The 23,223-nt window shown below is 33.8% G+C and overlaps 1 protein-coding gene across 4 annotated transcripts in view; it reads right to left on the reverse strand.

The window, feature by feature from the left end:
- The window catches only part of PACRG (parkin coregulated), a 210,863-nt gene that overhangs the window by 153,030 nt on the left and 34,610 nt on the right, over positions 1-23,223 (reverse strand). For 3 of the 4 annotated variants that reach the window (XM_063151778.1, XM_063151774.1, XM_063151776.1), the window contains exon 3: positions 10,864-10,998. The exons of the other annotated variant lie outside the window; for it this stretch is intronic. In XM_063151778.1, coding sequence (XP_063007848.1) covers positions 10,864-10,998 — 135 coding nt within the window. The remainder of the gene's footprint in view (positions 1-10,863; positions 10,999-23,223) is intronic. 4 annotated transcript variants of the gene reach the window in all.

The following is a 23,223-nucleotide window of genomic DNA, read 5'->3' on the forward strand; positions in this document are numbered from 1 at the left end:
AAAGGCATTCTTTACTTAAACCAGATCCTGCTGAGTTGTCCTGGTGAATAACTTCCCATGATAACAAACACTTCATAGTTAAGCAAGAGGAAATACGGATGGAAAAAACCAGATGAAAGAAAGAAAAAAGGCAATAAAAAAGGTATTATTAGCAAAGAGATGCTATTATTTTGCAGAATAACAATGTGAGAAATGAGAGCAATGCTTAGGAAAGATCAGAACTCATAGTTCTGATAGTAGCATAGTAGATGTGAACATGAATTTGATGTGAAACATTGATCAAGGCTAGTGATGAGAAAATGACACTGAAATGATGATGAATTAATTCATGCTCTAAAAGTAGTATAGGAAATTAAATGGAACTGAGGGAGATAAATTTGCCTCACACACATGCCTAACATATAGTGGACAACAAAAATGAAACAATGAAAAATTAACAAAATATATAGTGTTTGTCACAAAAGTGAGAAGAGACATCCACAAAAAATACATTTCCAAAGCAGACACATCCACTGAATATGGTTTTAGAAAAGATGCTTCCAGTGATAGTGAACTTTTCTCTGTAAATGTATAGACATACAGCATGAAGTTTTCCTTAACACCTCACATTCTCCTTATAAAATCTTATGATGTTATAAACTGCATTATAAGTATAACAAATCTCTTCAGTCTTATACCAAAATAAGGTACTTACAATTTGTATGTAATTGTCATGGTTTCTTAGCTCAACATTTTCATCATCTTTAATCAGTCAATAGCATACACAATATATGAATAACCAGTACCTATGTTGGGTAGTGACTCATACAAAAGAAATAATTGATAACGATGATCTAGTTAATCTCCACAGCTCTGCTTTTCTTTACTGAATTTTATGTTCAGAAAGTATGCTTGTCTGCGTGAGCTAGATCAGGATATCCATGGCTACACAAAATCAGATGCTTGTAGAAAGCTACAGAGGCATTTTTTTCCTAACACATACTACAGACACCTTAAGAAGCAAAAACTTAATAATTGTAGAGGATGACTCTTCCTGCTGTTCACATGAACTTTTTATACGTCACCATTGTGTTTTTCAAGGCAAATTCTGCTCCATATTTTCATATTGAAAGACTGTATAATTTCTAGATTTCTTTCCTAAATCATTTAACTCCATGCCATGTTTTACCTGAAATGTTATTTAAAAAATCAGAATTGGTAAGAAACAGTAGTTGAAGAAATTATTCAATATGAGACTCAGAGCAGAATGGTCACAGTAAATGACTACTAGAAATGAAAACATCAAACACACATTGATTTTTATGTTGTCAATTCCATTTGTTTTGTCACTTGCCAGAGAACTCTGCAATATTTAGGTAAAAGTAGAAAGGCTGATAACTAATGGCCAGAGAACAAGTCATCCATTAATTGGATATGGCTCAGAAATCACCTTCAGGGTAGATAGAGAAAATTCATCAGTGCTATGTTTGTGGCACTGAACAAAACTTTCTGACAAAACAACAAGATGCACTTTTAAAGACAGATGTTTCTGCTTGTACCTTAAAGATTAAAGTGGAACAAGTCATGGCGCTTCGAGATGGCAACCTTTGTGCCTAGGAAAAGCTTACTCTGTCTGAATATAACGAGTATAACAAGAAGTCTTCGTTGTATTACTACTTACTTTCTAAATGCTTCCATCTTTAAGAAGAAAGGCATCTGCTTACCTGAAGGAGGAGGAGCAATTTGTTTTTGTCCTAAATGTCAATGTACCAATTTCCAAAGCTTCCACCACCACTTGTATCCTTTGGAGTCCATAGTAACGTGAATTGTCTTTATCCAAGTACCTAGCAAATCATTGTCACATAGCAGCAGTCGACCTTTCTTTTCAATCTATGCACTTTTCAGGAGTTATAAATCAGTTGACTTTCAAGCTCGATGAGATGGCATATGCCCTGGTTTGAAGAACAGATGGAGGCTTGGGGGAAAATTGTTTCTGCAGGCTTACTACAAGCAGCACTACTCCATAAAAGTGAACCATTCACACTAATTTCTCACATACATTATACAGGCAGGGAGCACCAGCCCATTCAGCAGAAAATCTTTCATCTAGCTTTCAGAGGTCATTTAGCAAATTTAAATTAAAGTTATTTCTGATACATGGCTGAGTTTTCATTCCATACGCTTTCAAGAGATGGCAAATAAAGGAATGGCTTAAATTATATATTCAGGAGGAAAGGAATAGTAAATTAACTGGCACAACATTACTGTTTTCTAGAATCCTGGGATGAGTTGCAACTATTAATTAGCTACAGAGGAGTCACTGAATGAAGTATGTCTGCTGTGTACTATAGGAATCAGGTAAACTGTCACTATTCTTTGCAAGGCTTTTTTAGACTCCATCACAACAGTAGTCCCCAGATTCAGCATTGATGTTGTTAAGAGAAAGGAGATCTCACACATTCATAGGAAAACCTTTACTTCTTAAGAAAACATTATTCAGCCAGTAAGTAAATGGGCATGCCATATTTTTAAAATATATGGTACATTTTCTGAGCACAGAGAAAAGAGACATTAAATTAATAAATTATAAATATGAAAGAAATGGAAAGGACTAGAGGACTGTAAAAATCTAACTCCAGAAAGAATTACATTTTACAATCACATTACTTGTGAGCCACAAGTGGTAAAAAGGAGGGATTGCATTGAGTAACCTCTAATACATATGTGATATTAACTTGGTGTTTCACTAAAAATACTAGTTTAAATGTACAAAAAAAAATCAACCAATGAGAATGGTGGTAAGTACTGGAATAGTCACAATGATTTTTATGGGATTTCATAAAAACATAGCATTTTGCAACAGAGTTTTGCGGTAACATTTTGATAAGATTCTTTTTAACCTCTAACATCTCACATTTCTTCTAAGACCTGCACTACTATTACAATATTTTTTCAACAGAAAATTAAATCTAGCATAGTGCTTTTCAAAAGTAAGGTGTGAATATGATACATTTATTTGGAATTAGCATTTTTAGTGATGGGATCAAATCAACACAGACATTTCAAACTTGAGAAATCTACTGTTGCAATTTTTCTGTGACTATATGTACCATTGAATGGAAACTGGAAGGACCCAGAATTACTCAACATCCTAAAAAATGTTGCCTTAATTGAAAGACATCAGCTTGGTACCGTATTTTAGTCTGTAAATTATTAAACTGAAGATGATTAAACTTAGCCATGTCACATAAAATGCTAGAGTCAATATAAATAGTGACTTTTGAAAAAATCCAATCACAAACGTATTACATATAAATATAAAATTAACACATTGTTAAATATAAATGTTATTAGATCAAAACTAATGCTGCCTTAGATTTAAGACAGAGATTAAGACAGTTGATCAAAAATAGATTCCTGTGAGCATTATAAACTAAAAACTTAATAGATCACAGGAAAATTTGTAATATCATAGGGAGAAAAAGGGAGACGATGATGAATAATATTTACATCTGACAATAATGATCCCATTCTATTGCAGTCAATGGAAATTTTGTTTTATTTGCTAGAAAATATTTTGCATTTTCTCTTTTTATGACCCAGGGTCATAGAGTGGGTGTATGCATAGCACTATATAACATTTCTCAAGAAATTTAAAGGAGTTTTCATTAAATGAAAACCAGATCATAGTCATTAAGATGTGCCTATTTCTTAGTATTCTGCACTTAAAAAACAAAACAAGAATAGTCTTGTGATGGAAATTTTTAGCACTCTCTTGTGATGGAAATTTTTAGCACTCTCTAAGAAAAAGTTGCATGCACATCAGCCGAGACAACACTTTTGGTAGTGATTAGTTGGGTACTAAAACCACACTAATACCATAAAGAATGATGAATGACATTTATCTAAACATGAATGTTTATGCAAAGTATTGGCTTGTGCTTGCTTTAGTAAGCCATAGTATACAGGCTATTAGTAACTACCAAATTAAGATGATGCAACTGAGCATTTTTAGTTTAAAGCTGAATAATTCTTTCTTGCTACCATGCCACACAGTTTGCTGTATTACTGTCTTCACAGAAAACTGAGGCTTTTACTTTCTTTAAAAAAAAAATACCAGTATCCAAACTATTATTTTGCACTATATCAGTTATAGTGGGTTTATTTCCTCACAGGCAGCATTTAAAATTTGCTTCTTCAAGAGTTTACTTCTTTACCTCAATTCATACTTCTAGCTTCTCTAAATTATTATGTATTATTTTTAGCTTAATAAATTCTTGCTTTCAGTTGCCTTTTCTTGAATCCACACTGCAATTTATACCAACACACTTGTATTGGAGACAGGCTTATTAATGATCACTGGAATGATGCTAAAAAAGGAGCCCTCTGGGAAAGATAAACAGAGGTCAATTGCAGCAGAAAACTGAACTATTGCTTAAAACATGAAGAGATTAAATAAAATATAATCTAACACCATTCTGTGCTGTACCAACCGTGTCTGTGAATGATACATGACCTTTCCTTTCTACATAACCTTGCAAAAAGCTGTCATTCTGCAGGACAACACTTGTGGAGCATTTACCAATTTTTTTTACAGTGTCCTCTCAACATCCTTTACTAAGATATTAAATACAGTTTAACAAAAAGTGGATGCAGAAAAAATCTGTCTCTATCTGAAAATAAATTTTAAAGAAGTATTAACTTTCACAGCACTTTGTTCTCTTTGCTTTCAGGTGTCTGAGGCTGCAATTCCACAAACAGCTAAAGTAATCTAGCAGCTCATGACTGCTGAAAACAACAGTTTTGAAATCCCTCAACTCTCTCATATTTTTCACTGTACTTTGCTACTGTTTCTCTCTTCTTCACCAACACTCAGCATTAGCACTCATGGATTGTCATATAATCAAAGTTCCCAGGACTACGAACGTGTAGCTTATCAAGAAAAAACACACCCACCTTCTTTTCCTGAGTTAGTGAGATAAAATTACCCAAAGAGGGCTCTGATAAATGTCAGTGCCAGTGTCAAGCATGCTTCAGAAATAGAAAGTAGAAGAGGTGCAGCAAAGTTGAACCTCCCCCTTAGATAGGAACAAGCTTAAAACCCCTCAACTTCTTGAATTACATCTTGAATTACACAAATTGCAAGATGACAGTATAATAATGGGGTCATTCTTTAGGGTAAATGAGCTCCATCCAATTACTTTTAATTTATTTGGAGATTTGAACTTTGGAAAATGTTACCTAATTTTACTTGATACTAGCTAGTAAATAACATACAGTGTGTATTCATCTAGTTTAATGACAAAACAATGCTACAAAATGAAAAATGCAAAGACATTAATTGAAAGCTCTGCAAATGAAAACGTCTACTCTTGGACTATATTGGTTGATATAAAGAAAGTATTTTCTCTCTTGCAAAACTTATTCCTCAAGCAAGCATAAAAGACTACACTTCCAAGAAATAAAATTTAAAATCAAGTCATTTTACAGAGAAAACCCCAAAACCAAGTCCAACGTCCAAACCAACTAAGCAAAACAAAACCAAAACCACCACCACAACTCACAAACAAAAACTTTTTATCTTAGTGCTGGATATAGGTAGCAGCTCAATCATAGAAGTTCAGAATTCTATGTAAACTAGTATACAACATACTAATAAAAACTGTACTATGGGAAGTTCAAAGCATTTGTACTCCCTACTACTAAAAACAACTTTCAGTAGTAGGTGAAAGGAGAAAGTGTACGTGCATTCGTAATTCATGATGTTGAAGGCAGATCACTTTCTTTCAGCCCTGCATTTAGTTTACATCACAAAGAAATAAATTTGCTACCATAGCTTATACTAGATGCTGAAAAAAAAAGTTAACTGTGTAGGAAAGAGCAGATGAAGAGAAACTAAAATGGCAGAAGTAATATCCTTAGTGAATACAGAGACTCTGGGAAAAAAACCCCAAAAATAGAAATTATATTCATGTTGACATTTTGCTTAAAAAGTTTGAGTTTTTGAATTTGGCCTTCATTTCTCTGAAATTGCTACAATACTTTTGAAGAACAGAAGCTTTTTTTACTCCTGCATAATAACTTGCATAATTAACTCCACTCCCTAAAAAATAATTTTTCAAACATTCTGATGACTTTCCATTTAATACAGAGAGACTGCATTTCAAACACATACTTTATAATTCAGAAATAGTTCCTTGGTTTTATCAACTTTCTTAGTCAAAGGTTTAATTGCATTCTGACCTTTTTTAATTTAGTATCGTATATTTAAAAATGGACGTCCTTTTCAGACCTGAACTATGAGCTTTTATTATTCATAGCTTGGTATGAGATTGTGCAAAAGAATGTATTAATACATTTTGAAATAAAATTGCAATATACATAAGCCAGAAAAGAACTATGGGATCCCACAAAAGTAGTCAAAAGACTTATAAATATTTTAGTATATTCTTTCGATATAAAGATCACTTTCTAATATTATCTAATTGTAAATTAACAACAATTTACATTCTCAAGTTTTATATTTAATACACATTAGAAATACTTTTTCAAACAATGCCATTATTATTCATACTCTCTTAGTGGAAAAAATCAAATGCTTCCTATTTGGAAAGATCCTTGAACATTTGTTCAATAACTCAAAGGAGTTGTTTATTTCCAGATCTTAAAAACTACTTTGCAAAAGAAATATAAACATTAAATATTTGCTGAAATTTTAAGGCCTTGGTATATATACAGTTCTCTTTTTTATTACCAAGGAAGGATAAAAACAAATGCTTCAAAATAGATATTAAAACGTTACATTGAGCATACACTACTTACCAACGAATTTACTGACTGCTAGTACATCCCCTGAAAGGGGATGCAAAATCTGGAATTATTTTGAAATTATTTTATTAATTTAATTGCAATCAAAGCCAGAAATTTGTGTAGCGAGTTATGTCTTGTTTGCACAGACATAACTAACAAATTATAATCATTATCTATAATCACTTTATCACAATGACAAACTGACAACTTCTCTCCAGATTTGAAAACAAACATTAGGAACCCCAAAACAATCAATGTCATTCTTTCAGAAATAAATGTGATTATATCCTGTAGAACCACAATCTTGCTTTGGCATTATCAGAGTTTTTTTTTTGTTTTTTTTTTTTTTTGCCCTCTGGAAAAAAAATTGGCATTCTTTAAAACCAGCTTCAATTTCCTGTTCTTGTCTATAATAAAACCAGCTTCAATGTCCTGTTCTTGTAAGTGTATATTATCTTTTTACATTTTTCTTCCATTAGGTTGAAACAGGTTTTATTTAAACTTACAACAATAGTAAAACTTACCAGCCAGAATGACAGCATTACAGAAATATTCAAAGAGATGCCTGTCTACAAGTAGAGACTTAGTCTCAAAATTCACCAAGAGCACACATATTTCTAAAATTATCTAGTGAGGTCTGATTTGCTTTGTTCCCTTTCTTTAAGAAAAGACACCAAGGTAAACACCATGATTTATCTGCACAGTTTAATTTTGTTTATGCTTAGGATTAATTTGGTGCAAGAATGCCTCTTTCTAAATTTAGCACATTTTGGAAACGATTAAGCTATATAACAACAGAGAAGCACTATTATTTCAGAATTAAATATTCAACACATACAGTTACTCAGAAACAGTTCTATACATTTCCTGAAGTTAAATTTATATTTCATCTAGGTCTACAACCACAGTTACACATAGCCAGCCCTTACAGGTAATTAATCATGGGCTTAAAATGATAGATATGCACAACTGTCACAATATCAACAGTCATTTGTGTAAATTTTTTGGTACATATTAACCAAATGTATATTAAAGCATTTCAGATTCTCCTGTTCTGTCTAAAAATTACTGTATTCTGTCCAAAGAATTACAGCATAATGAACAAGTGTTTGAAGTGCTAAAAAAATAAATGTCTGACAATTACAGTTTTGATTCAGTAATTATAAAAACATGCAAAGAAGCACATGAAATACAGCCGTGTATTTTGCAGGAAAGAAAAAAATCCTGTAGTATTTTCCTTTCCTAGTAAAAAAATCAGGTTGAGACCCTCCGGCATTTTCTCTCATGCACCATTTGATAGACAAACTAACAAGAGTGAAACCAACTACGATATACATTATAACTAAACAGAGCAAAAAACCCCTCTCAACATAAAACATTGATATTGGACAATTAGAGCAGGATTAAAATATCATTGTTACCATTCATTTTTTCTTTTTATCCTTCCACTTGATCATGATTCGTGCAATAAGTATACTTCAGCCAAGCTTTTATAGAACATTTGCCTTAACACATTTTGTAAGTAAAATATCTTTTCAATTGTTATGAATTTAGCAGTATTGAGTAAGATATATCACTAAAAGTTAACTTCTTTAATTAGATATACAACTAATGAACTGATGAAAATTAGCCATTAGATGTCTTTTGAGTAGTGCAACTCTGTCCTTATTATAAAAGTGAAAAATATAGACCTTACTTTATCTGTACCTTTAAGTATCAGCTAATGATGAACAACATTCTCATCCTTTTGCAGCTCTGGGCAGCTTCTAAGACTTCAGAAGGTATCTAATACAAAGTTTCAACTGGAAAATGCCAGTTTGCCTGTTTCATGTACCTAAACTGCACCGTAATCACTGACAGTTGCATGTCAAACTAAACAATAGTCTCAGATAACTCTATACCTCGGTGTTGTTGAGAGCCTGCCTGCCACAGAACTCACTCAGGATTGATTTGTGACTAAATTGAGGGGCACGGAATAAGGGAAATAAGGTTGAATCTGAACCTGCACTAATACAGGAATGGAATAGTCCAGTACTATGCTCCTTACTTGCATTCATGCTGAAGTTCTAATATTTTTTCTCAAAAGAAAGGATTAGCAGAATAGCAAAAATAAGTCTTGCGTGACATTTCAGTCCTACATTGCACAAGCTAAAAGCCAGTGTTTCACTGAAGTAGGTGGGCATTAGGTCTAGAAGACTGCAAATTGTGTTAATAAAAAATACATGCTGAATCTTTGACCAGAGACTCTGCTGTTGTGACTGTTCAAGGCAGTATGATATCAAACAATTTAAACTGCCAGATATAGAAATCAAACACTTTAGCATGCATCTGTGGTTGGAAGGCTTGCAGGTAAGTTAGCAAGCTGAAGTGACCCATAAGGATCATCAAATACAACTCCTTTCTCCTCACAGGACTACATAAATCTAAATCATATGACTAAGAACTTTGTCCAGAAACTAACAAGCACTTCCCTGGGGAATCTGTTCCAGTGATCAACCACCCTCTCAATGAAAAACCTTTTCCTAATGTCCCATCTGAACTTCTTATGCAGCTCCATTTGATTTCCCGACGTCCTAAGTCAACTAAGCAGTCACTAGCATCATCTAGTGGAATGCCAGTCCAGCAGTATTTCTGTACCTCTCAGTTTGATTTTGAGAAATTAGAAATTAAAAAGCCTCAAGATAAAAATTAAATTCTGCAGAATTTTTGCAGTTATTTGAAAATCACCTCTGGGTCTTACCTGGTGATCAAAAATCAGAGTGCAGGCTTAAGTTGTAAGCCTGTGAGTTCCAGTCCAACAAGGGAATTTCTAGTGTTGCCTGAAGCCCAATTGCACTGGAATCTCACCTCAATTGTGGGTAAAGTATTTTGGGACTGAGATTCCCTTTGCTGCAAGAACTATTAATTATTCTTTGTGCTGATTCAAAACCTCTGTAGGCAACAAAAAAGTAGCACAAATCTTTCTTCTGTATTTCAATAAGCAAAAGAGCTACCTTAAAAATTTAGTTACTATCAAATACCGTACTGCTTACCACACTACAGAGCCAATCCTGTTTGCTTCATTACAAGCAGAATCAATTATAAGATTGCAAAATTCTTCCTTTTAGCGATGACTTAACATAGCTTTACATTTAATTAGGTATCATGTTTTTGACATGAAAAATTATAAACATTTTACAAATCTGACATTTTGTTCATGCATAGCATGTTCATTTTCTGTAACTAACATGGCTTCCAGCAAAATCTTTTTCTAGTCCAATAAATGAGACTAAAAAAAATAAAGTAATTCACGATAACCAAAATAATTAAATAGTAGAAAGAGGTTAAAGATCAGCATTCATTTTTAAATTAAATTTAAAAGTCTGCAGTAGTTACTTAGAAGATTGGCAAGTTTTACAAATAACGTCACCAAGTATTTTAGAGAGAAACACAGCCGCATTAGAATAGAGTCATTAGGCAATACATTTATTTTGAAGCCAATTAACCTTTTGTCAGAGAAATGTCGGAGCTGTAATGGTTTCAGCAGTGGAGGTCAGCCTGTAACAGAGGCACGTATGACAGCGATTTCGCTGTCTGACATATGCTGGAGACTCAGAGTACGGCCGTGGAATGAGAATCTGCCTTCGTTTGTATTCTGCTCTGCATTTTCAGGGAGCAGACAATCTTGACCTATCCATTTAGGTAATTAAAGCTTCTATTTGGAAGTGTCCTGCAGGAAGGTGAAATCTGGGGAGATAAATGGCTGCTGCTCACTGTATCCAGCCACTTCCATCATTTGATGGACTGCCCGAAACAGGCTGCATTGCCAAGTCCTCATAAAAATAGAGATGAATTGGGCAGGAGACAATTCTCTAAGGCAAAGCAACTCTGTCATCTTCCTTTTTGCAGCATATAATTTAATTGTTAGCCAAGGCAGACAGCTGACTCAGGGGCCTTTCTCTAATGACTTTCCCACCATCTTCCACTCGCTAAGAAATTATTTCAGTGTATTTACTTGCAAGCTAACTTTGTTGGACAATGAGAGATGTCACTTCAATAAGCTCAGCTGGTTGTCATAGCTGTGCCAGGACTTACCTTCCAGGCGATTTTGTTTCCTCCACACTCATGCTGAACAGCAATTGGAAAGTCTCCTCTCTCATAAAACTTGCGAAAAGCTGTGTGTTTTGCTGGTCTTTCTTTTACTGATCCTGCAGGTGGGGGCCCTCTTACCTTAAAAAGAAAAAAAAACAAAAAAACCCTCCACAGTTTAGTGGTAACATATTTCTAGCTTAAAATATATAAAAGCTTAAAATATATAAAAGAAGAATAATAGTGATCTCCCAAATTATAGTTTGCTTTCTTCTTTACATGCTAAACTTCACTTCTTTGAAATACACTTTGGTAATGATCGACAGGTTTTGTTAACTGCTTTTTTTTTTTTTTGCCACTTTCAGATTATCCCATAAAACCTGGCTATATTTTAAAGTAGATCTTTCTCTTATCATATTTTTCAGCCAAACCAAAACATCAAGAAGGTAGTGACATTAATAGTAGAAGTTGTAGGGAAATTAAGTATTTCTCCTTTTTCTGTTTCTTTCTAGAAGTAATTTGACTTGATTTCCAACTAATATTACTGTTTACACCTTCCACTGTCTTTCGCTAGTCATTAGGTAACAAGATTAGGAAATCTCTTTTAGCATATCCCTTCCCTAAATGCGATGGATTTGGTTTTCAGATGACTTCCAGTCCTTCAGTATTGATGGCTGAAGCACTGGAAAGAATGAAGGTCTTTTGCTCAGACCTCTCTTGTCTGCCTGTGAGGAAATTTGTTTTAGCTCCACTTAGTTCCCTATCTGAGCTATTGCGGGTTTAGCATATGGCATAGTCAGAACGACAGTCCAATTCCAAAATGCTCATGCTGGAACCTTTTTCTCAAACATAGTAGTAACAGCAACTAACAATTGGCACTGTGATAATAGAATTTCAAGTACTTAAAAGAAATCTATTGTTTAAGCTAATTAACAAAGCTAATCTTAAATGCTAAGAGAGTCTAAGAGAGCTAAACTAATCTCAAATGCCCTTGACAACTGATTCTTCACTGTGAAACTCCATTCCTCTACATCTGGGATAAGAACTTCCTACAATTCTCTGCATGTTTCTTTTGTTAAAAATGCTAGAATGTGTCATTTTCAAAAAAAAAAAAAAAAAAAAGGGAAGAGCTTCAATGATCATAAACCATACCCAGTATTTGGTATTCTATTTTTCTTCAGTGACCCTTACATTCGTTTCTAGCAGACATCCAGCTTTCCAGCGAACAGAATGTAAATTTGTAACATCCTCTTTTTCATTTGGGCTATTCTGTAATTTAACTCTGCTAACTACAGATCTAAATTTGACTTGGCACTTCTTTTCCCCAAAGTGTTTTCACATAATTTTCCACTGGCCTATGTAGAGGAGTCCACTATTGATATGCCTGCACTGTACTTTTCTAAAAATTGCTTCAACTAGGGCTACTAAACTGTGACCTATTGTTGCATATTGCTGCCCCAATAGACCATGACCAGTGAAAACAAATTTGATATGCACAGCTGTAACGTTGTTTAATAACCACATCTGCTGCAGTTGAGAGTAATACTCAAAGAAAAACATTTCTAACCAATGTAAAGAAACCTCCACTTGCTGTTCTGCAGAGGAACAGCTTGTTCTATGCCACCAATCTAAGTACTTTCGCTTGGTTTTTTGTCGGTTTTTTTTTGCTTGTGTGTTTTGGGTTTTTTGGTTTGTTTTTTTTTTTTTTGTTTGTTTGTTTTTTTGTTTTGTATTTTTTTTGTTGTTGTTGTTTTTGTTGTCGTTGTTTGGATTTTTTTCCCTTTTCTCATTTGAGGCAAGTCTCAAAGTCTTTCAGGCCACTGGAAAAGCACTTCTGGTTTTTTGTATATTATTCACAAACAGGTCTTTGATACATCCTTTAAAACATTATTTTCTGTACAGTACAGAGGTCACTGTTAGATTTTATCTTAAATTATTGATAAAGAATATGTTGTCTTGATTGCATGAGATACAATCTGAATTCTTTCTAGCAGACTACCATAATTAGAGGTACCTAATGCAATCTTAAATTACATCTTTTCTGATACCAGACATTCTCTTCTTCCCAACTCATGTCAGTAAATTTGATATGAGCCTTTTCCTACTGCACTTTACAAATTTTCTAGAAAATATGTTTACGTTTATTAAACTTCTACCTATTCTTTATCCAGGAACAAAGATACTAGGACTAAAGGTATGTTGGTATCAAACCCCTTTGTTGTGCATTGTCCTTACATGAAGGTTTAGAAGCTCCCTCTTAACCTGCTCTGATCTGCCATCTCAAAAAAAGGCAGTGGTAGAATTAGGAAAGGTCCAGAAGAGGATGATGACTGAAGGTAAGTAACAGAATAAAGTGAGAAAATTATTACTATGGAAGAATAAAATAAAGAATTGTAAAATCATGACATTATGGAGAAGGTGATAAGGGCAGATTTTCCACTATCTCCTCCAGGGATGGGACATAAAAATAATATCTAGTCAGTAAGAAGTTTGGAACAAACAGAAGTATTTATGTATTCATGCAGAAAATAGTGGATTTATGGAACTCCTGGCCAAAAGTCAGTGTGGAAAATACTAAAAGTTTCTGTACATTCAAGCTGTGATTGGAAAAGTTGATGAAAAAGGAATCCTTTCAAGTTAACTAAATCCTTATTATCAGGAATCATAAATACAGTGAGTATTATTTTTCATGTGATAGTGTCTGTTTGGTAGATCTCTCAGCCTTACATTTAGTCTCATGGTGACATCACATTGGCATCTTATAGTTATCCATTGATTAACTGCCACAGCAAGTCTTTTTTTCAGATGAGCTCAATGTTATTAATATAGTCTCTTGCCATTAGTTTTAAGAACATTATGCTGTACTTTTTACTATAATATTTAATTACATTTCTATTACATCAGTTCTCAAAGGCTTCCACTTGTATCTGTCACATCATGATTTTCATCTCTTTTAATAACAACTCCAAACATTATGTCAACTGTAAATTTCATTATGCAATCCTGATTTTTTCAATGAAAAAAATTAAATGATTAATCATTCCTAAAACCAAACATTAAGAAGTTCCATTAATAAATTTCATCTATTATCATATCTCTCATTTCAATATTACATGCCCTTATTGTCTGCACTTGAATATGGACTTTTTTACCCTCCAAACTCCTCTTGCACTGTATAACTACCAAAGTACAGCTGGAGATGTAGCAGTGTACCAAATACTTGAAAATAGTGTCAACAGAGAGAGCTGTTGTTTTTCCCCTTTGTCTTAAAGATGCTTTTCTTGTCAGATTGGTCTGCAATAGATACAGAAACCTCTAAATACCTGGAAGAGCAACTGACTTCAAAGCAATGAAATGATCAAGACAGAATGAGCCTAACATCTATCTAGAACAAAGAACTATTAGCAATCAGGAAGACAGTGGAACTCTCCCTGCATTGAATATACAGTCATGTTGCATGACTGAAGAGTACTATTGTGCTCTCCTTTATTTAATGAAGACAGCTTGTTTCATTTGTATCTGACAAAACCTAGCTTATGAGACCTTTGCTAGAGTGGCTGCACTGAGCCACTACTGCTCACCTTTTGCAAACAGTTTCTTTTCCTTCCAGCCTTCATTACTAGGGAGACCACCATGGAGCACTATTCTCTAATGCAAACACTGCTTTGGGTCATTCTAGCTGTGCACAATATGCCTGAGGAAAAGTTTATATACATGATTTCCTCTTCCACTTTTTTGCAATTCCTGATCTAAGCCTGGATCACATGATCCCTATTGGCCTCTCTCAGCTGAGGCTTCTCAATGATTTTAGGTAGCTAAATGAAATACACAAAAACTAATCAGACAATGCTTTTCTTTGGTATAATGAGTTCTGCCTTCTTACATTTTATATTGTCATAATTACTGATAAAAAGGTCATTCTGAAAGTATTCCATTTATTAGAAAAATAGTAACAAATACTATCTTCTTCAAGTTAATAAAAATGTTTCATTGCAATATAGTGAGAAAGATTAAGATTAGAGTTCCAGTTAATTAAAGGCTAATATTCATGATGGCAAAGTATATGAAGCAATAAACAGATTCTGAGGTTCGTTAAATGCCAAAGAGAAGTTGAAGGGTTTGATAATTGCAAAACTAATTTATTGTAATTCTATGCCATTGAACTATGTGACAAGATAAAAGATGCAAGTCATTAAGCAAAAAAGAGAGAAAGACTATATTTCCTTCATTGATTCATGGACATTGAAAGCCATTCTACCAGGTTGCAGTCTTAAATTTTTCAGCTATGGCACAGTAGTACAATGACTAAGAAAAATTATTTTAAACCAGGTTTAAATAGTGATTAATATTTGAAGATTGAATTTTGTTCATTTTGTGAGTGTCAAACCGCATGCACACTCAAGGACCTAAACACGTCTGTTTAGGACAACTGGCCATTTTTGTGAAAACTAAGACTAGTTTCACGAGCAGTTTAAGCAAAACAAAAACTAGACTGAGATTCTAGTGTTCTTACATAACAATTCATGTCTTGTATATAAAAAAAAGGACAAGTGATGCAATCAAGTTTAGTATGATTTTTCTTATTAACCCAGACTAATGCATTTAGAAGAAAGAAATGATTACCACTTCTTGTCTGCCAAGATTCTTACAGGAAAATTGGAATTTAACCCTAGCCTTTTTTATTTTCTCCTCACAAAAATATTTCATTAAATTTCTTTTTGAAGATACAGGAATCAAAAATTATATGACCACTCAACTGTCTTACCTAAAAAGATTTCCTTGAAAATATATGCCATTTTATCACCTTGAAGAATGAAATTTTCAGAATAAAACCATAAATTCCCATTCTTTGTATTCAAATGAAAAAAAATTATATGTACAAAATTGCACTGTAATCACAGAGTAGAATTTGCTAATGTCTTCTGTCTCAGGAAGATGTAAAGGTGACGGCATTAAGGAAATGTTTGTGTAACCACTGACAAACTCTTTGTCTCATCCTCCCCTTGCACTGGTGTTAAACTTTGCTAATGCAGCATAGCAACTGGCAATCCACTTACTTCGCCATGGGAAAGATCAGCATTCATTTCCTTGTGTAGTGGTGCCAGAAGCTGTGGCCAAATCCTAACATCAATGTCAAGCAAAATGCAATATCTATGAAATAAGTCCAACTATGCAATGAAGAATACTCAAGCTATCAGGAGTATTCAAAAATAAAGATCAAATAACATACCTAGCACTATTCAGGGCCATGTTGAGACCCAAAACTTTACTAGAACTGTCAACCGCAGGGTCTTCATTGTCGTAGTGTGATAAAGCGCTTATCTTGGCTGGACAGGCGCTGACACAACACTGCCTACGTACAACTCATGCCCAATGAACAGGCTGAGGTGCAAAAGCTATGAACCACAGTTTGTGCTTTTGGTGTCAGCCCACACAAAAGCACCGTACATGTTTCTACATTTGTAACGCAGAAGATCCCATCATCAAAGCAATCTCATCAATAACCCATCAAGATTTTGGCAGTTACCTAGCAACACAACAGAACAATAGGATGATAATAGTTTTTGGTGACATCCAAAGAGTTTTGAATAAACAGAATAGCAGTACTAAAGATTTGGAAACACTAATCTTAGCAAGTGTTAACAATCAGAACCTCATCTAGGCAACCCCAAGAGTGTCTGCTCTGACTGGTAATAAGCAGCAAAGCCTGTCCTGCTCTTCTTAATTTACTGATCCTAATTTGATTAAACTGACTTAGGTGGTTAATACATTCTGCAATCATGTTTTGATTTTGTTATGCAGTCATACCAAAAATTGAATGAGAAACTTCAAATGACAGGAGAGGCGCAGTAAGATGTCCCAGTAGGTACTGCTGAGTTCCACATTAATTCTTTTTATTTAATATCAATATCACAAGCATTCAATATCAAAAGAACACGATCATTCAACATGTATCAGATAAAAGCTTTTTCTATCCAAAAAGAAACAGTGAGATAGTTCTTCAAATGTGCCACTCTTGATATGCTTTAAATGGTGCCACATCTAATGCTTAGAAGCTGCTTCTGGGGCTATTCCACAAATCTGGACAACAGATCAAAGCCCATCTCATAACTTCAAAAGTCAAATTGAAAAAAATCAATTCTACGACCCCCAAATGAAAGTACTGATAGGTCAGCAAACATTACAAAAGCTTCCAAAGCACTACCACTTGAAAGAAAAATTAGGCACATGATTTTGTACAAAGATACTATATCTTGTTATTGCCTTGAGACACTACAGACTAAGACATAAGCTGCATGCAGAATTACTCTATTTTACCACCTCAAGAAATGTTATTTTTGATTGGGGAAGAGATAAGCTGTTTCAATAAGACAGATGTGCTTATGTTATAAACTGCTCTACAGCACTTTGTACTTGGAAGTTCCTTCATCTCTTATTCTCTACTGGAATATAATGTAATTATTTAATATAATTTAAATTTCTCTCCTGATGTTTGCCAAGCAATTTCCTTTGATGCAAAGGGAGAAGAGTGACAACTGCTAATATATTTCTCTCCTAATATATTTCTTTCCTTCCAGTCCAGATGAATATAATTCTGCTCTGTTAGTTTCACAAAGTTTTCCAGTGCATCAATTGCACTAAATCTGGCAGCCTTCTAAATTTTTCCTGATAGCAATTTTAATGTAGGGCAGGTTCTTTTACTTTCAGTGCTACTGTTGCTCATAAGGTATTTATTAACCTGCAAAGATATCTATCCTTTTTGCAGGGACAACTGAGCAATTGATTTCTTTGATGTTAAGTTCAAATCATTCCCTCACAGGAAGAATGCTAGTAGGAAACAAATAGTTTTTAATTCATATCGTATGCAGTTGAAAACATTTTAACAATCTCCGCTCATCTGCTTGGCATATAGGTAAAAAAAAAATCTCCCAAGAAGAGTTAAATTTTCCTTGGTGAAAGAGTCAATTTTGTCTCATAAGTCAAATTTGTAGGATGCAAGTGAAAAGGAGCTCTCACAGAGTATTTCTTCACAGATACTGATAGTAGCTGGGTTGTGACTTTGAAGGGAAAATTGTATCTTTCAAAAGTCACAATGCTCTTACTTTCATAATTTTGTTTTTTTAAATGCTTTTCATATTGGCAAAAGCAGGATTAATCACTTTTTATAGTAACTGATATTCCCCAAATATTTTGTGTCAATCTCCCTAACTACCTAGACTGTTTGCAACCCCTTTACCTGATATATAATTATTCATGCCTAAAAGTAATGATAAAGTTTTATTCTATTGATGTTAATAATTCCAGAAGAGCTGGAAGTTATACTGTTATTGAAGTATACTAAATCTGCATGGAAATATATTAATCTGGACCAGAATATATGCAACATTAAAAAAACCCAAACATTTTACTCTGTAGGATCCTATTACCATTTCTATTTATTTACTATAGCTGTTCCTCATACTGAAGCTCTTATGCAGCATCTTTAATCCATACAGCATTGTTATTGTAGGCTAAATCAATCTGCTGCATATCCAGGGCAGTGAGGATTCTGTGGTCTCTTTGAGGTCTGGAAGATACAGGGGACCATTTTAAGTTAAAAAACCCCTTACATAAAGTTATCATCTTCATACTTTTTAGCTTGGCAGTCATATGCTGACATTTGTTAATCATCAGTGACAAGTTTTAAATAAACTGTCCAGTGTCATGTCCTAAGCTTTTATTTCAGAATTGTTCAATTTATGTATGCTATGATTTCAGAAATGGCTTAAACTCAATTTAATTGCTTTTTTCCTTAAGACCTTTTCTGAAGCCCTGCCCCCTCTTTTTCTTTCCTGAAACTGCTTCAGAAGTATCACAAAGTAATGTACTGTGAATTTTACCACGATTCTTTAATAGACTGTTTGGGAAGAAGTTGATAATAACTCTTTGGAAATCATAATGTCTCGGGTGTATAGTGAAGTACAGCTAGATTAACTCTTGTTAAATGTCAAAGCCTGCCCCATTTTTAAAAATCTTGCTATTGTTTTTTGTGCTCCATTTTTTCTGTCATGCTTCCAAAAATGCCTTAAAATATTACAAATCTCACTCTTTTCAGTAAGCTGATTAGACTGGAGAGTACTGACAGGGGTTTTGGGGCTTTTTTCTTTTTTTTCCATTTTGCACAGGATTCTGAGACACAGATTCTTTTTAGCATTGTGATCATTCAGAGCCATGGGCTGTCCAACTGCTTCAGTCATAATTTTCTCAGTTTCTTTCCACATAAGATAATTAGATCTTAAAATGTCACTTCAGCAGCTTTCCTGCTAGCCTTCTTGTCCTATATATTTATGTGATTAGAGATTCAGCTAGGCATCATTTTCTTTCATTATTGCATACATCTTTTACTCCAATTAGACTTGAAATAATACAGAAGATAGACCTAAGTTTTTCTATGGTTCACAGGAATAGTCTCAGGAATATTTTTGCACAGGAAGGCATATTTTATATAGCTACTCAAAATATGGTTTTTAAACATTTGAGAGCTCATTCCATTCTTTACACTCAAAGCTTTTTTCTTCCTCTGCCAGAAAATATGACCATCTACCTATTTTCTTTTCCTCATCATGATTATTTCCTTTCCTCTGCTTATACTCCTCATAATCTCCAAAGCTGACTGCTAGGGTGCTAGCAGGAGCAGAATCCCATCCTTGCCCAGTTTTGAGCTTAGCAGGAAGCATGACAATTTTCTTGGGTGAAACTCAAAGTTCAGAAACAGGGCACCATCAGCATATATTATTAGCAAAGTAGACTTCACCTTAACTACCTAGACAGTGATCATATAAAACTTAATGAAAATTTCAATTTCTTGGTGATTTGAAGATTCTAAAAAATTAACAGGGATCATTTTTACTTAGAAGAAACTGAAAAGTATCCATAATGTGCAGAATAAAAATCATTCTTTTGGATGTTATGCCATTTCTCAGTCAAATTATGTCTAATTAATCCAATTTTCTTGTGTTGTAACCTACACATTTATACTCAATTCAATTTAAACTGACACCACTAATTTACAGTGTAAAGACTCCTTACAGAAGTGGTGTGGTAGAAAAAAAGAGAATGCCTTATCCATGAGACTTAAATATATTGGGATGCTATTTCCTAGCACATTCTGATGCAGTTTTACTCAGTATATATGGTATTCTGAGCAGGGATTGGAATGAAGCTATCTAGTTTCAATGGGACTGCACTAATCAATTTATTTAAATCTTATTTCTCATATGTGGTTCTAGAACCCTTGAAAACATTGTTTTAGTTGAAACCATATCCCAAATGCACATATTTCAGTGCTATAACTGAAAAAATCTAAGATTTTCATAGTAAAGATGAGTGTCTTGACCTCCACAGTATGAAATAGGACACCAGTTATTGAGAAATGTATTTCTGAAATTTATCAAAGAAATAAAAAAAAATTTAAAAGCCAAAATAAATTAAGGTGGAACTATGATGAAACTGCGCTACATAGCATCTAGGAAAGGGCATTAATAATAAAACTATTAATAAAACTCCCAAATGAAAATTTGTATCAATATTGTACAGGTACATCGAAGTGAAACATTACTGTCTTCATACATTAACCAAAAGTAATTGTTCTAAAAACCCCACAACTCACAACTATGCCCATTAAGAGTTGAAAAGTACACATTATAGCTTAGAGTGATATATTGGTTACTTACTAATGTTGATAATTAGCAATAGGAAACTTTCACTGGACATTTTTTATTTATTGACTACTAGCTCCTTAAGGAGGACTAGAGTGCATCAGAAAATCTAGTTCTGTGAGCAACAACTGCTACAAATACACAGAACAATGCAACTCAGAAAAAAAATCTTTTTTGATTTTCACTGAACTTCTTGGAAAATAGGCAGAGTCTCAAGGAATCATATTCTTTGTATGCTTAATATAATTTCCATTATAATTACACTATAATTACAGAATCATTATCACCACTTTGTAAGGACAATATAAAAAAGACTATATATTGATAGATTTAAACACCCCCAACCAGACAAAAACAAGTATACAAAATATGCAAACCATATAATTTATAGTAGATTTGGACATAATTTGGCAATAAGAAACAGTCAGCTGTGTTAGCTAACATATAAATGTGATGCCAAACACACCCAAGAGGAACCCTCTGGTTATGGGGAAAAGGTCATCAACAAAATGTCACATTCCTCCTATCAAAAAAGCTGGGATGATGATCTGTTTCTTCCAAGGAGCAATAGCACCACTGATTTCAGAACCCAGACATGCCTTAGAAGGGTGAGCACAACATCAGCTTAAGGCATGGATACTACAAAGCTTGTGTGTATAAATTTCAATAGTTTCACCATTGGGCATAAGCAACAATAATTCCATAATTTGACTGTAATGTATAAATATCTTCTTATCTAGACCGGTTTTTTTTATCAGACTGCTATGACTTTAATTAAATGAATCACAAATTCCTGGTTTCACACACAGTATCTTTCTATAGCTCAAAGAAATTGCATGTGCTGGTGCATATGCAGCTTTGCCCTGGAGGCTTTGCTATAACATCTCAGTGCAGCAAGTGATGGAGAATGCAGGTGACCTAGGTTGTAATTCAGATTAAACAGCATTTATTTATTGTGCTATTAGATGCAATCCTTGTTTATAAAGCTTTTTTTCATTAAAGATTTTTAAGTACTTTATTATTCAAATTTACATTTTGCCACAAAGTTCAGACTCTCCTTTCCTGAGACATATTTGGACTATCAATTGCTTCAATTATTTGTTTGGGGCTTCATTTCCTAACACAGGTACTTATGTCTACTCTAATTCTGTATATCCTTGTAGCCTCTCAGAACAGCATCTCTTAGATAATTAATTTTAAACTCTCAGTTTGAAATTCAAGACAGAAATCATTCTTTAAAGACCATGCCAAGTAAAGTAAAACCATTTCTGTTGTTCGAATCATAAAGGAAAATATTTTTAAAGAAATCAACCAGTAATTAGGAAAAACAAAATTCCAGAAGAAGTTTCAATTTTCAGTATCACAAAATGTAATTCCATTGGAACGTAGCAGACTCTTGAGGTAAGATAGAAAAGACAGAAGAAACACAGTTAACATAACCTAGTTGTAAGATGGAGTTAAGGGAAAAGGAAGTAGCTTTTTAAGTGCCAGAACAGAAATATGAATAATTTTGCTCCACATAAGTTGCAAGACAATCAATCAAAAAAATCATAAGAGCTTCTCAGAAAGCAGCTCTTCCCATGAATATAGACAAACAAGAATTATGGCTCTGAGACATATAAGCTTTTAAAATTATTTTCCTTCAATCTCACCATACCATTTTTCCATATACAACTGAAAAATAAAGGAAAAAAAAAACAAAAAAAAAGAGAAAGTCATCATGATTATGAAAAAGGCTTTTCCAATATAGAGAAATGAAGGACTGTTTGAAGAAGCATTGAAAACAGTGTTCCAATAGATGTGACGTTCCCCTTCAGTTTAGAGTATTTATGACTTTTTCAACACAATCAGCAATTTTCCTGGTGATCAGTTGAACAAATCATCTTTTAATGTCCATCTTGCTGCTAGATATAAACATGGACACATCTTTTAACATTAAAGAGTTAAAAGCACAGCTGAAACACCAGCAGAGTGACAACTGTAAACTAGTAGTAAGACATTACACTTCATCCATCTTCTCCTCTTCTGAACTCACTCAGCTTACAAGATGAGCACAGGAGTGAGTTCTTTGCAGAACTGAGGACCAGGACTGTTGTAATTGAACATTATGCATTAATAATCATTGTAAAGCCACTTAGGATTTGTAGTAAAAAAATTTGTTCCTAACATTACATTTTTTATTAGCTCTATTTTTCTTGACAAATGCAATCAACATATATAGAATCCAGCAGCAAGATACGGTGAATAGCATTTTATTAGTCTAATTTATACAACCAACAAAATCAAACCAGAAGCTCTCCTTCAGTTCTGTAACAGAAACTGCAACTTCAAAGTTAAACAGAAATTGAGGAAAAAACTTGACAATTTTATTTGATACATATCAATTACACCATCTCAGAAAGAAAAGATGGCTGGGGAATTGTGAAGTAAAAATGTGAAAGGTGAGCAATAACCATTATTTACTTACAAGATTTATTAACCTTTTAAGAGGAAATTAATTTTGAGCAATACAGTATTTGACAGTTCAGCTGTCAACTGAGACCAACTAATAATAACACTGGTGGAAGTCAGAATAAAGTACTGCAGCTAATCCTAGAATACAATCACAAAATCATTGAGGTAGGAGAAGATCCCAAAGATCATTGAGTCCTATCCTTAATGCTGCACT

This window comes from Melospiza melodia, chromosome 3 (genome assembly GCF_035770615.1).
Source record: "Melospiza melodia melodia isolate bMelMel2 chromosome 3, bMelMel2.pri, whole genome shotgun sequence".
Classification (NCBI taxonomy): Eukaryota; Metazoa; Chordata; class Aves; order Passeriformes; family Passerellidae; genus Melospiza; species Melospiza melodia.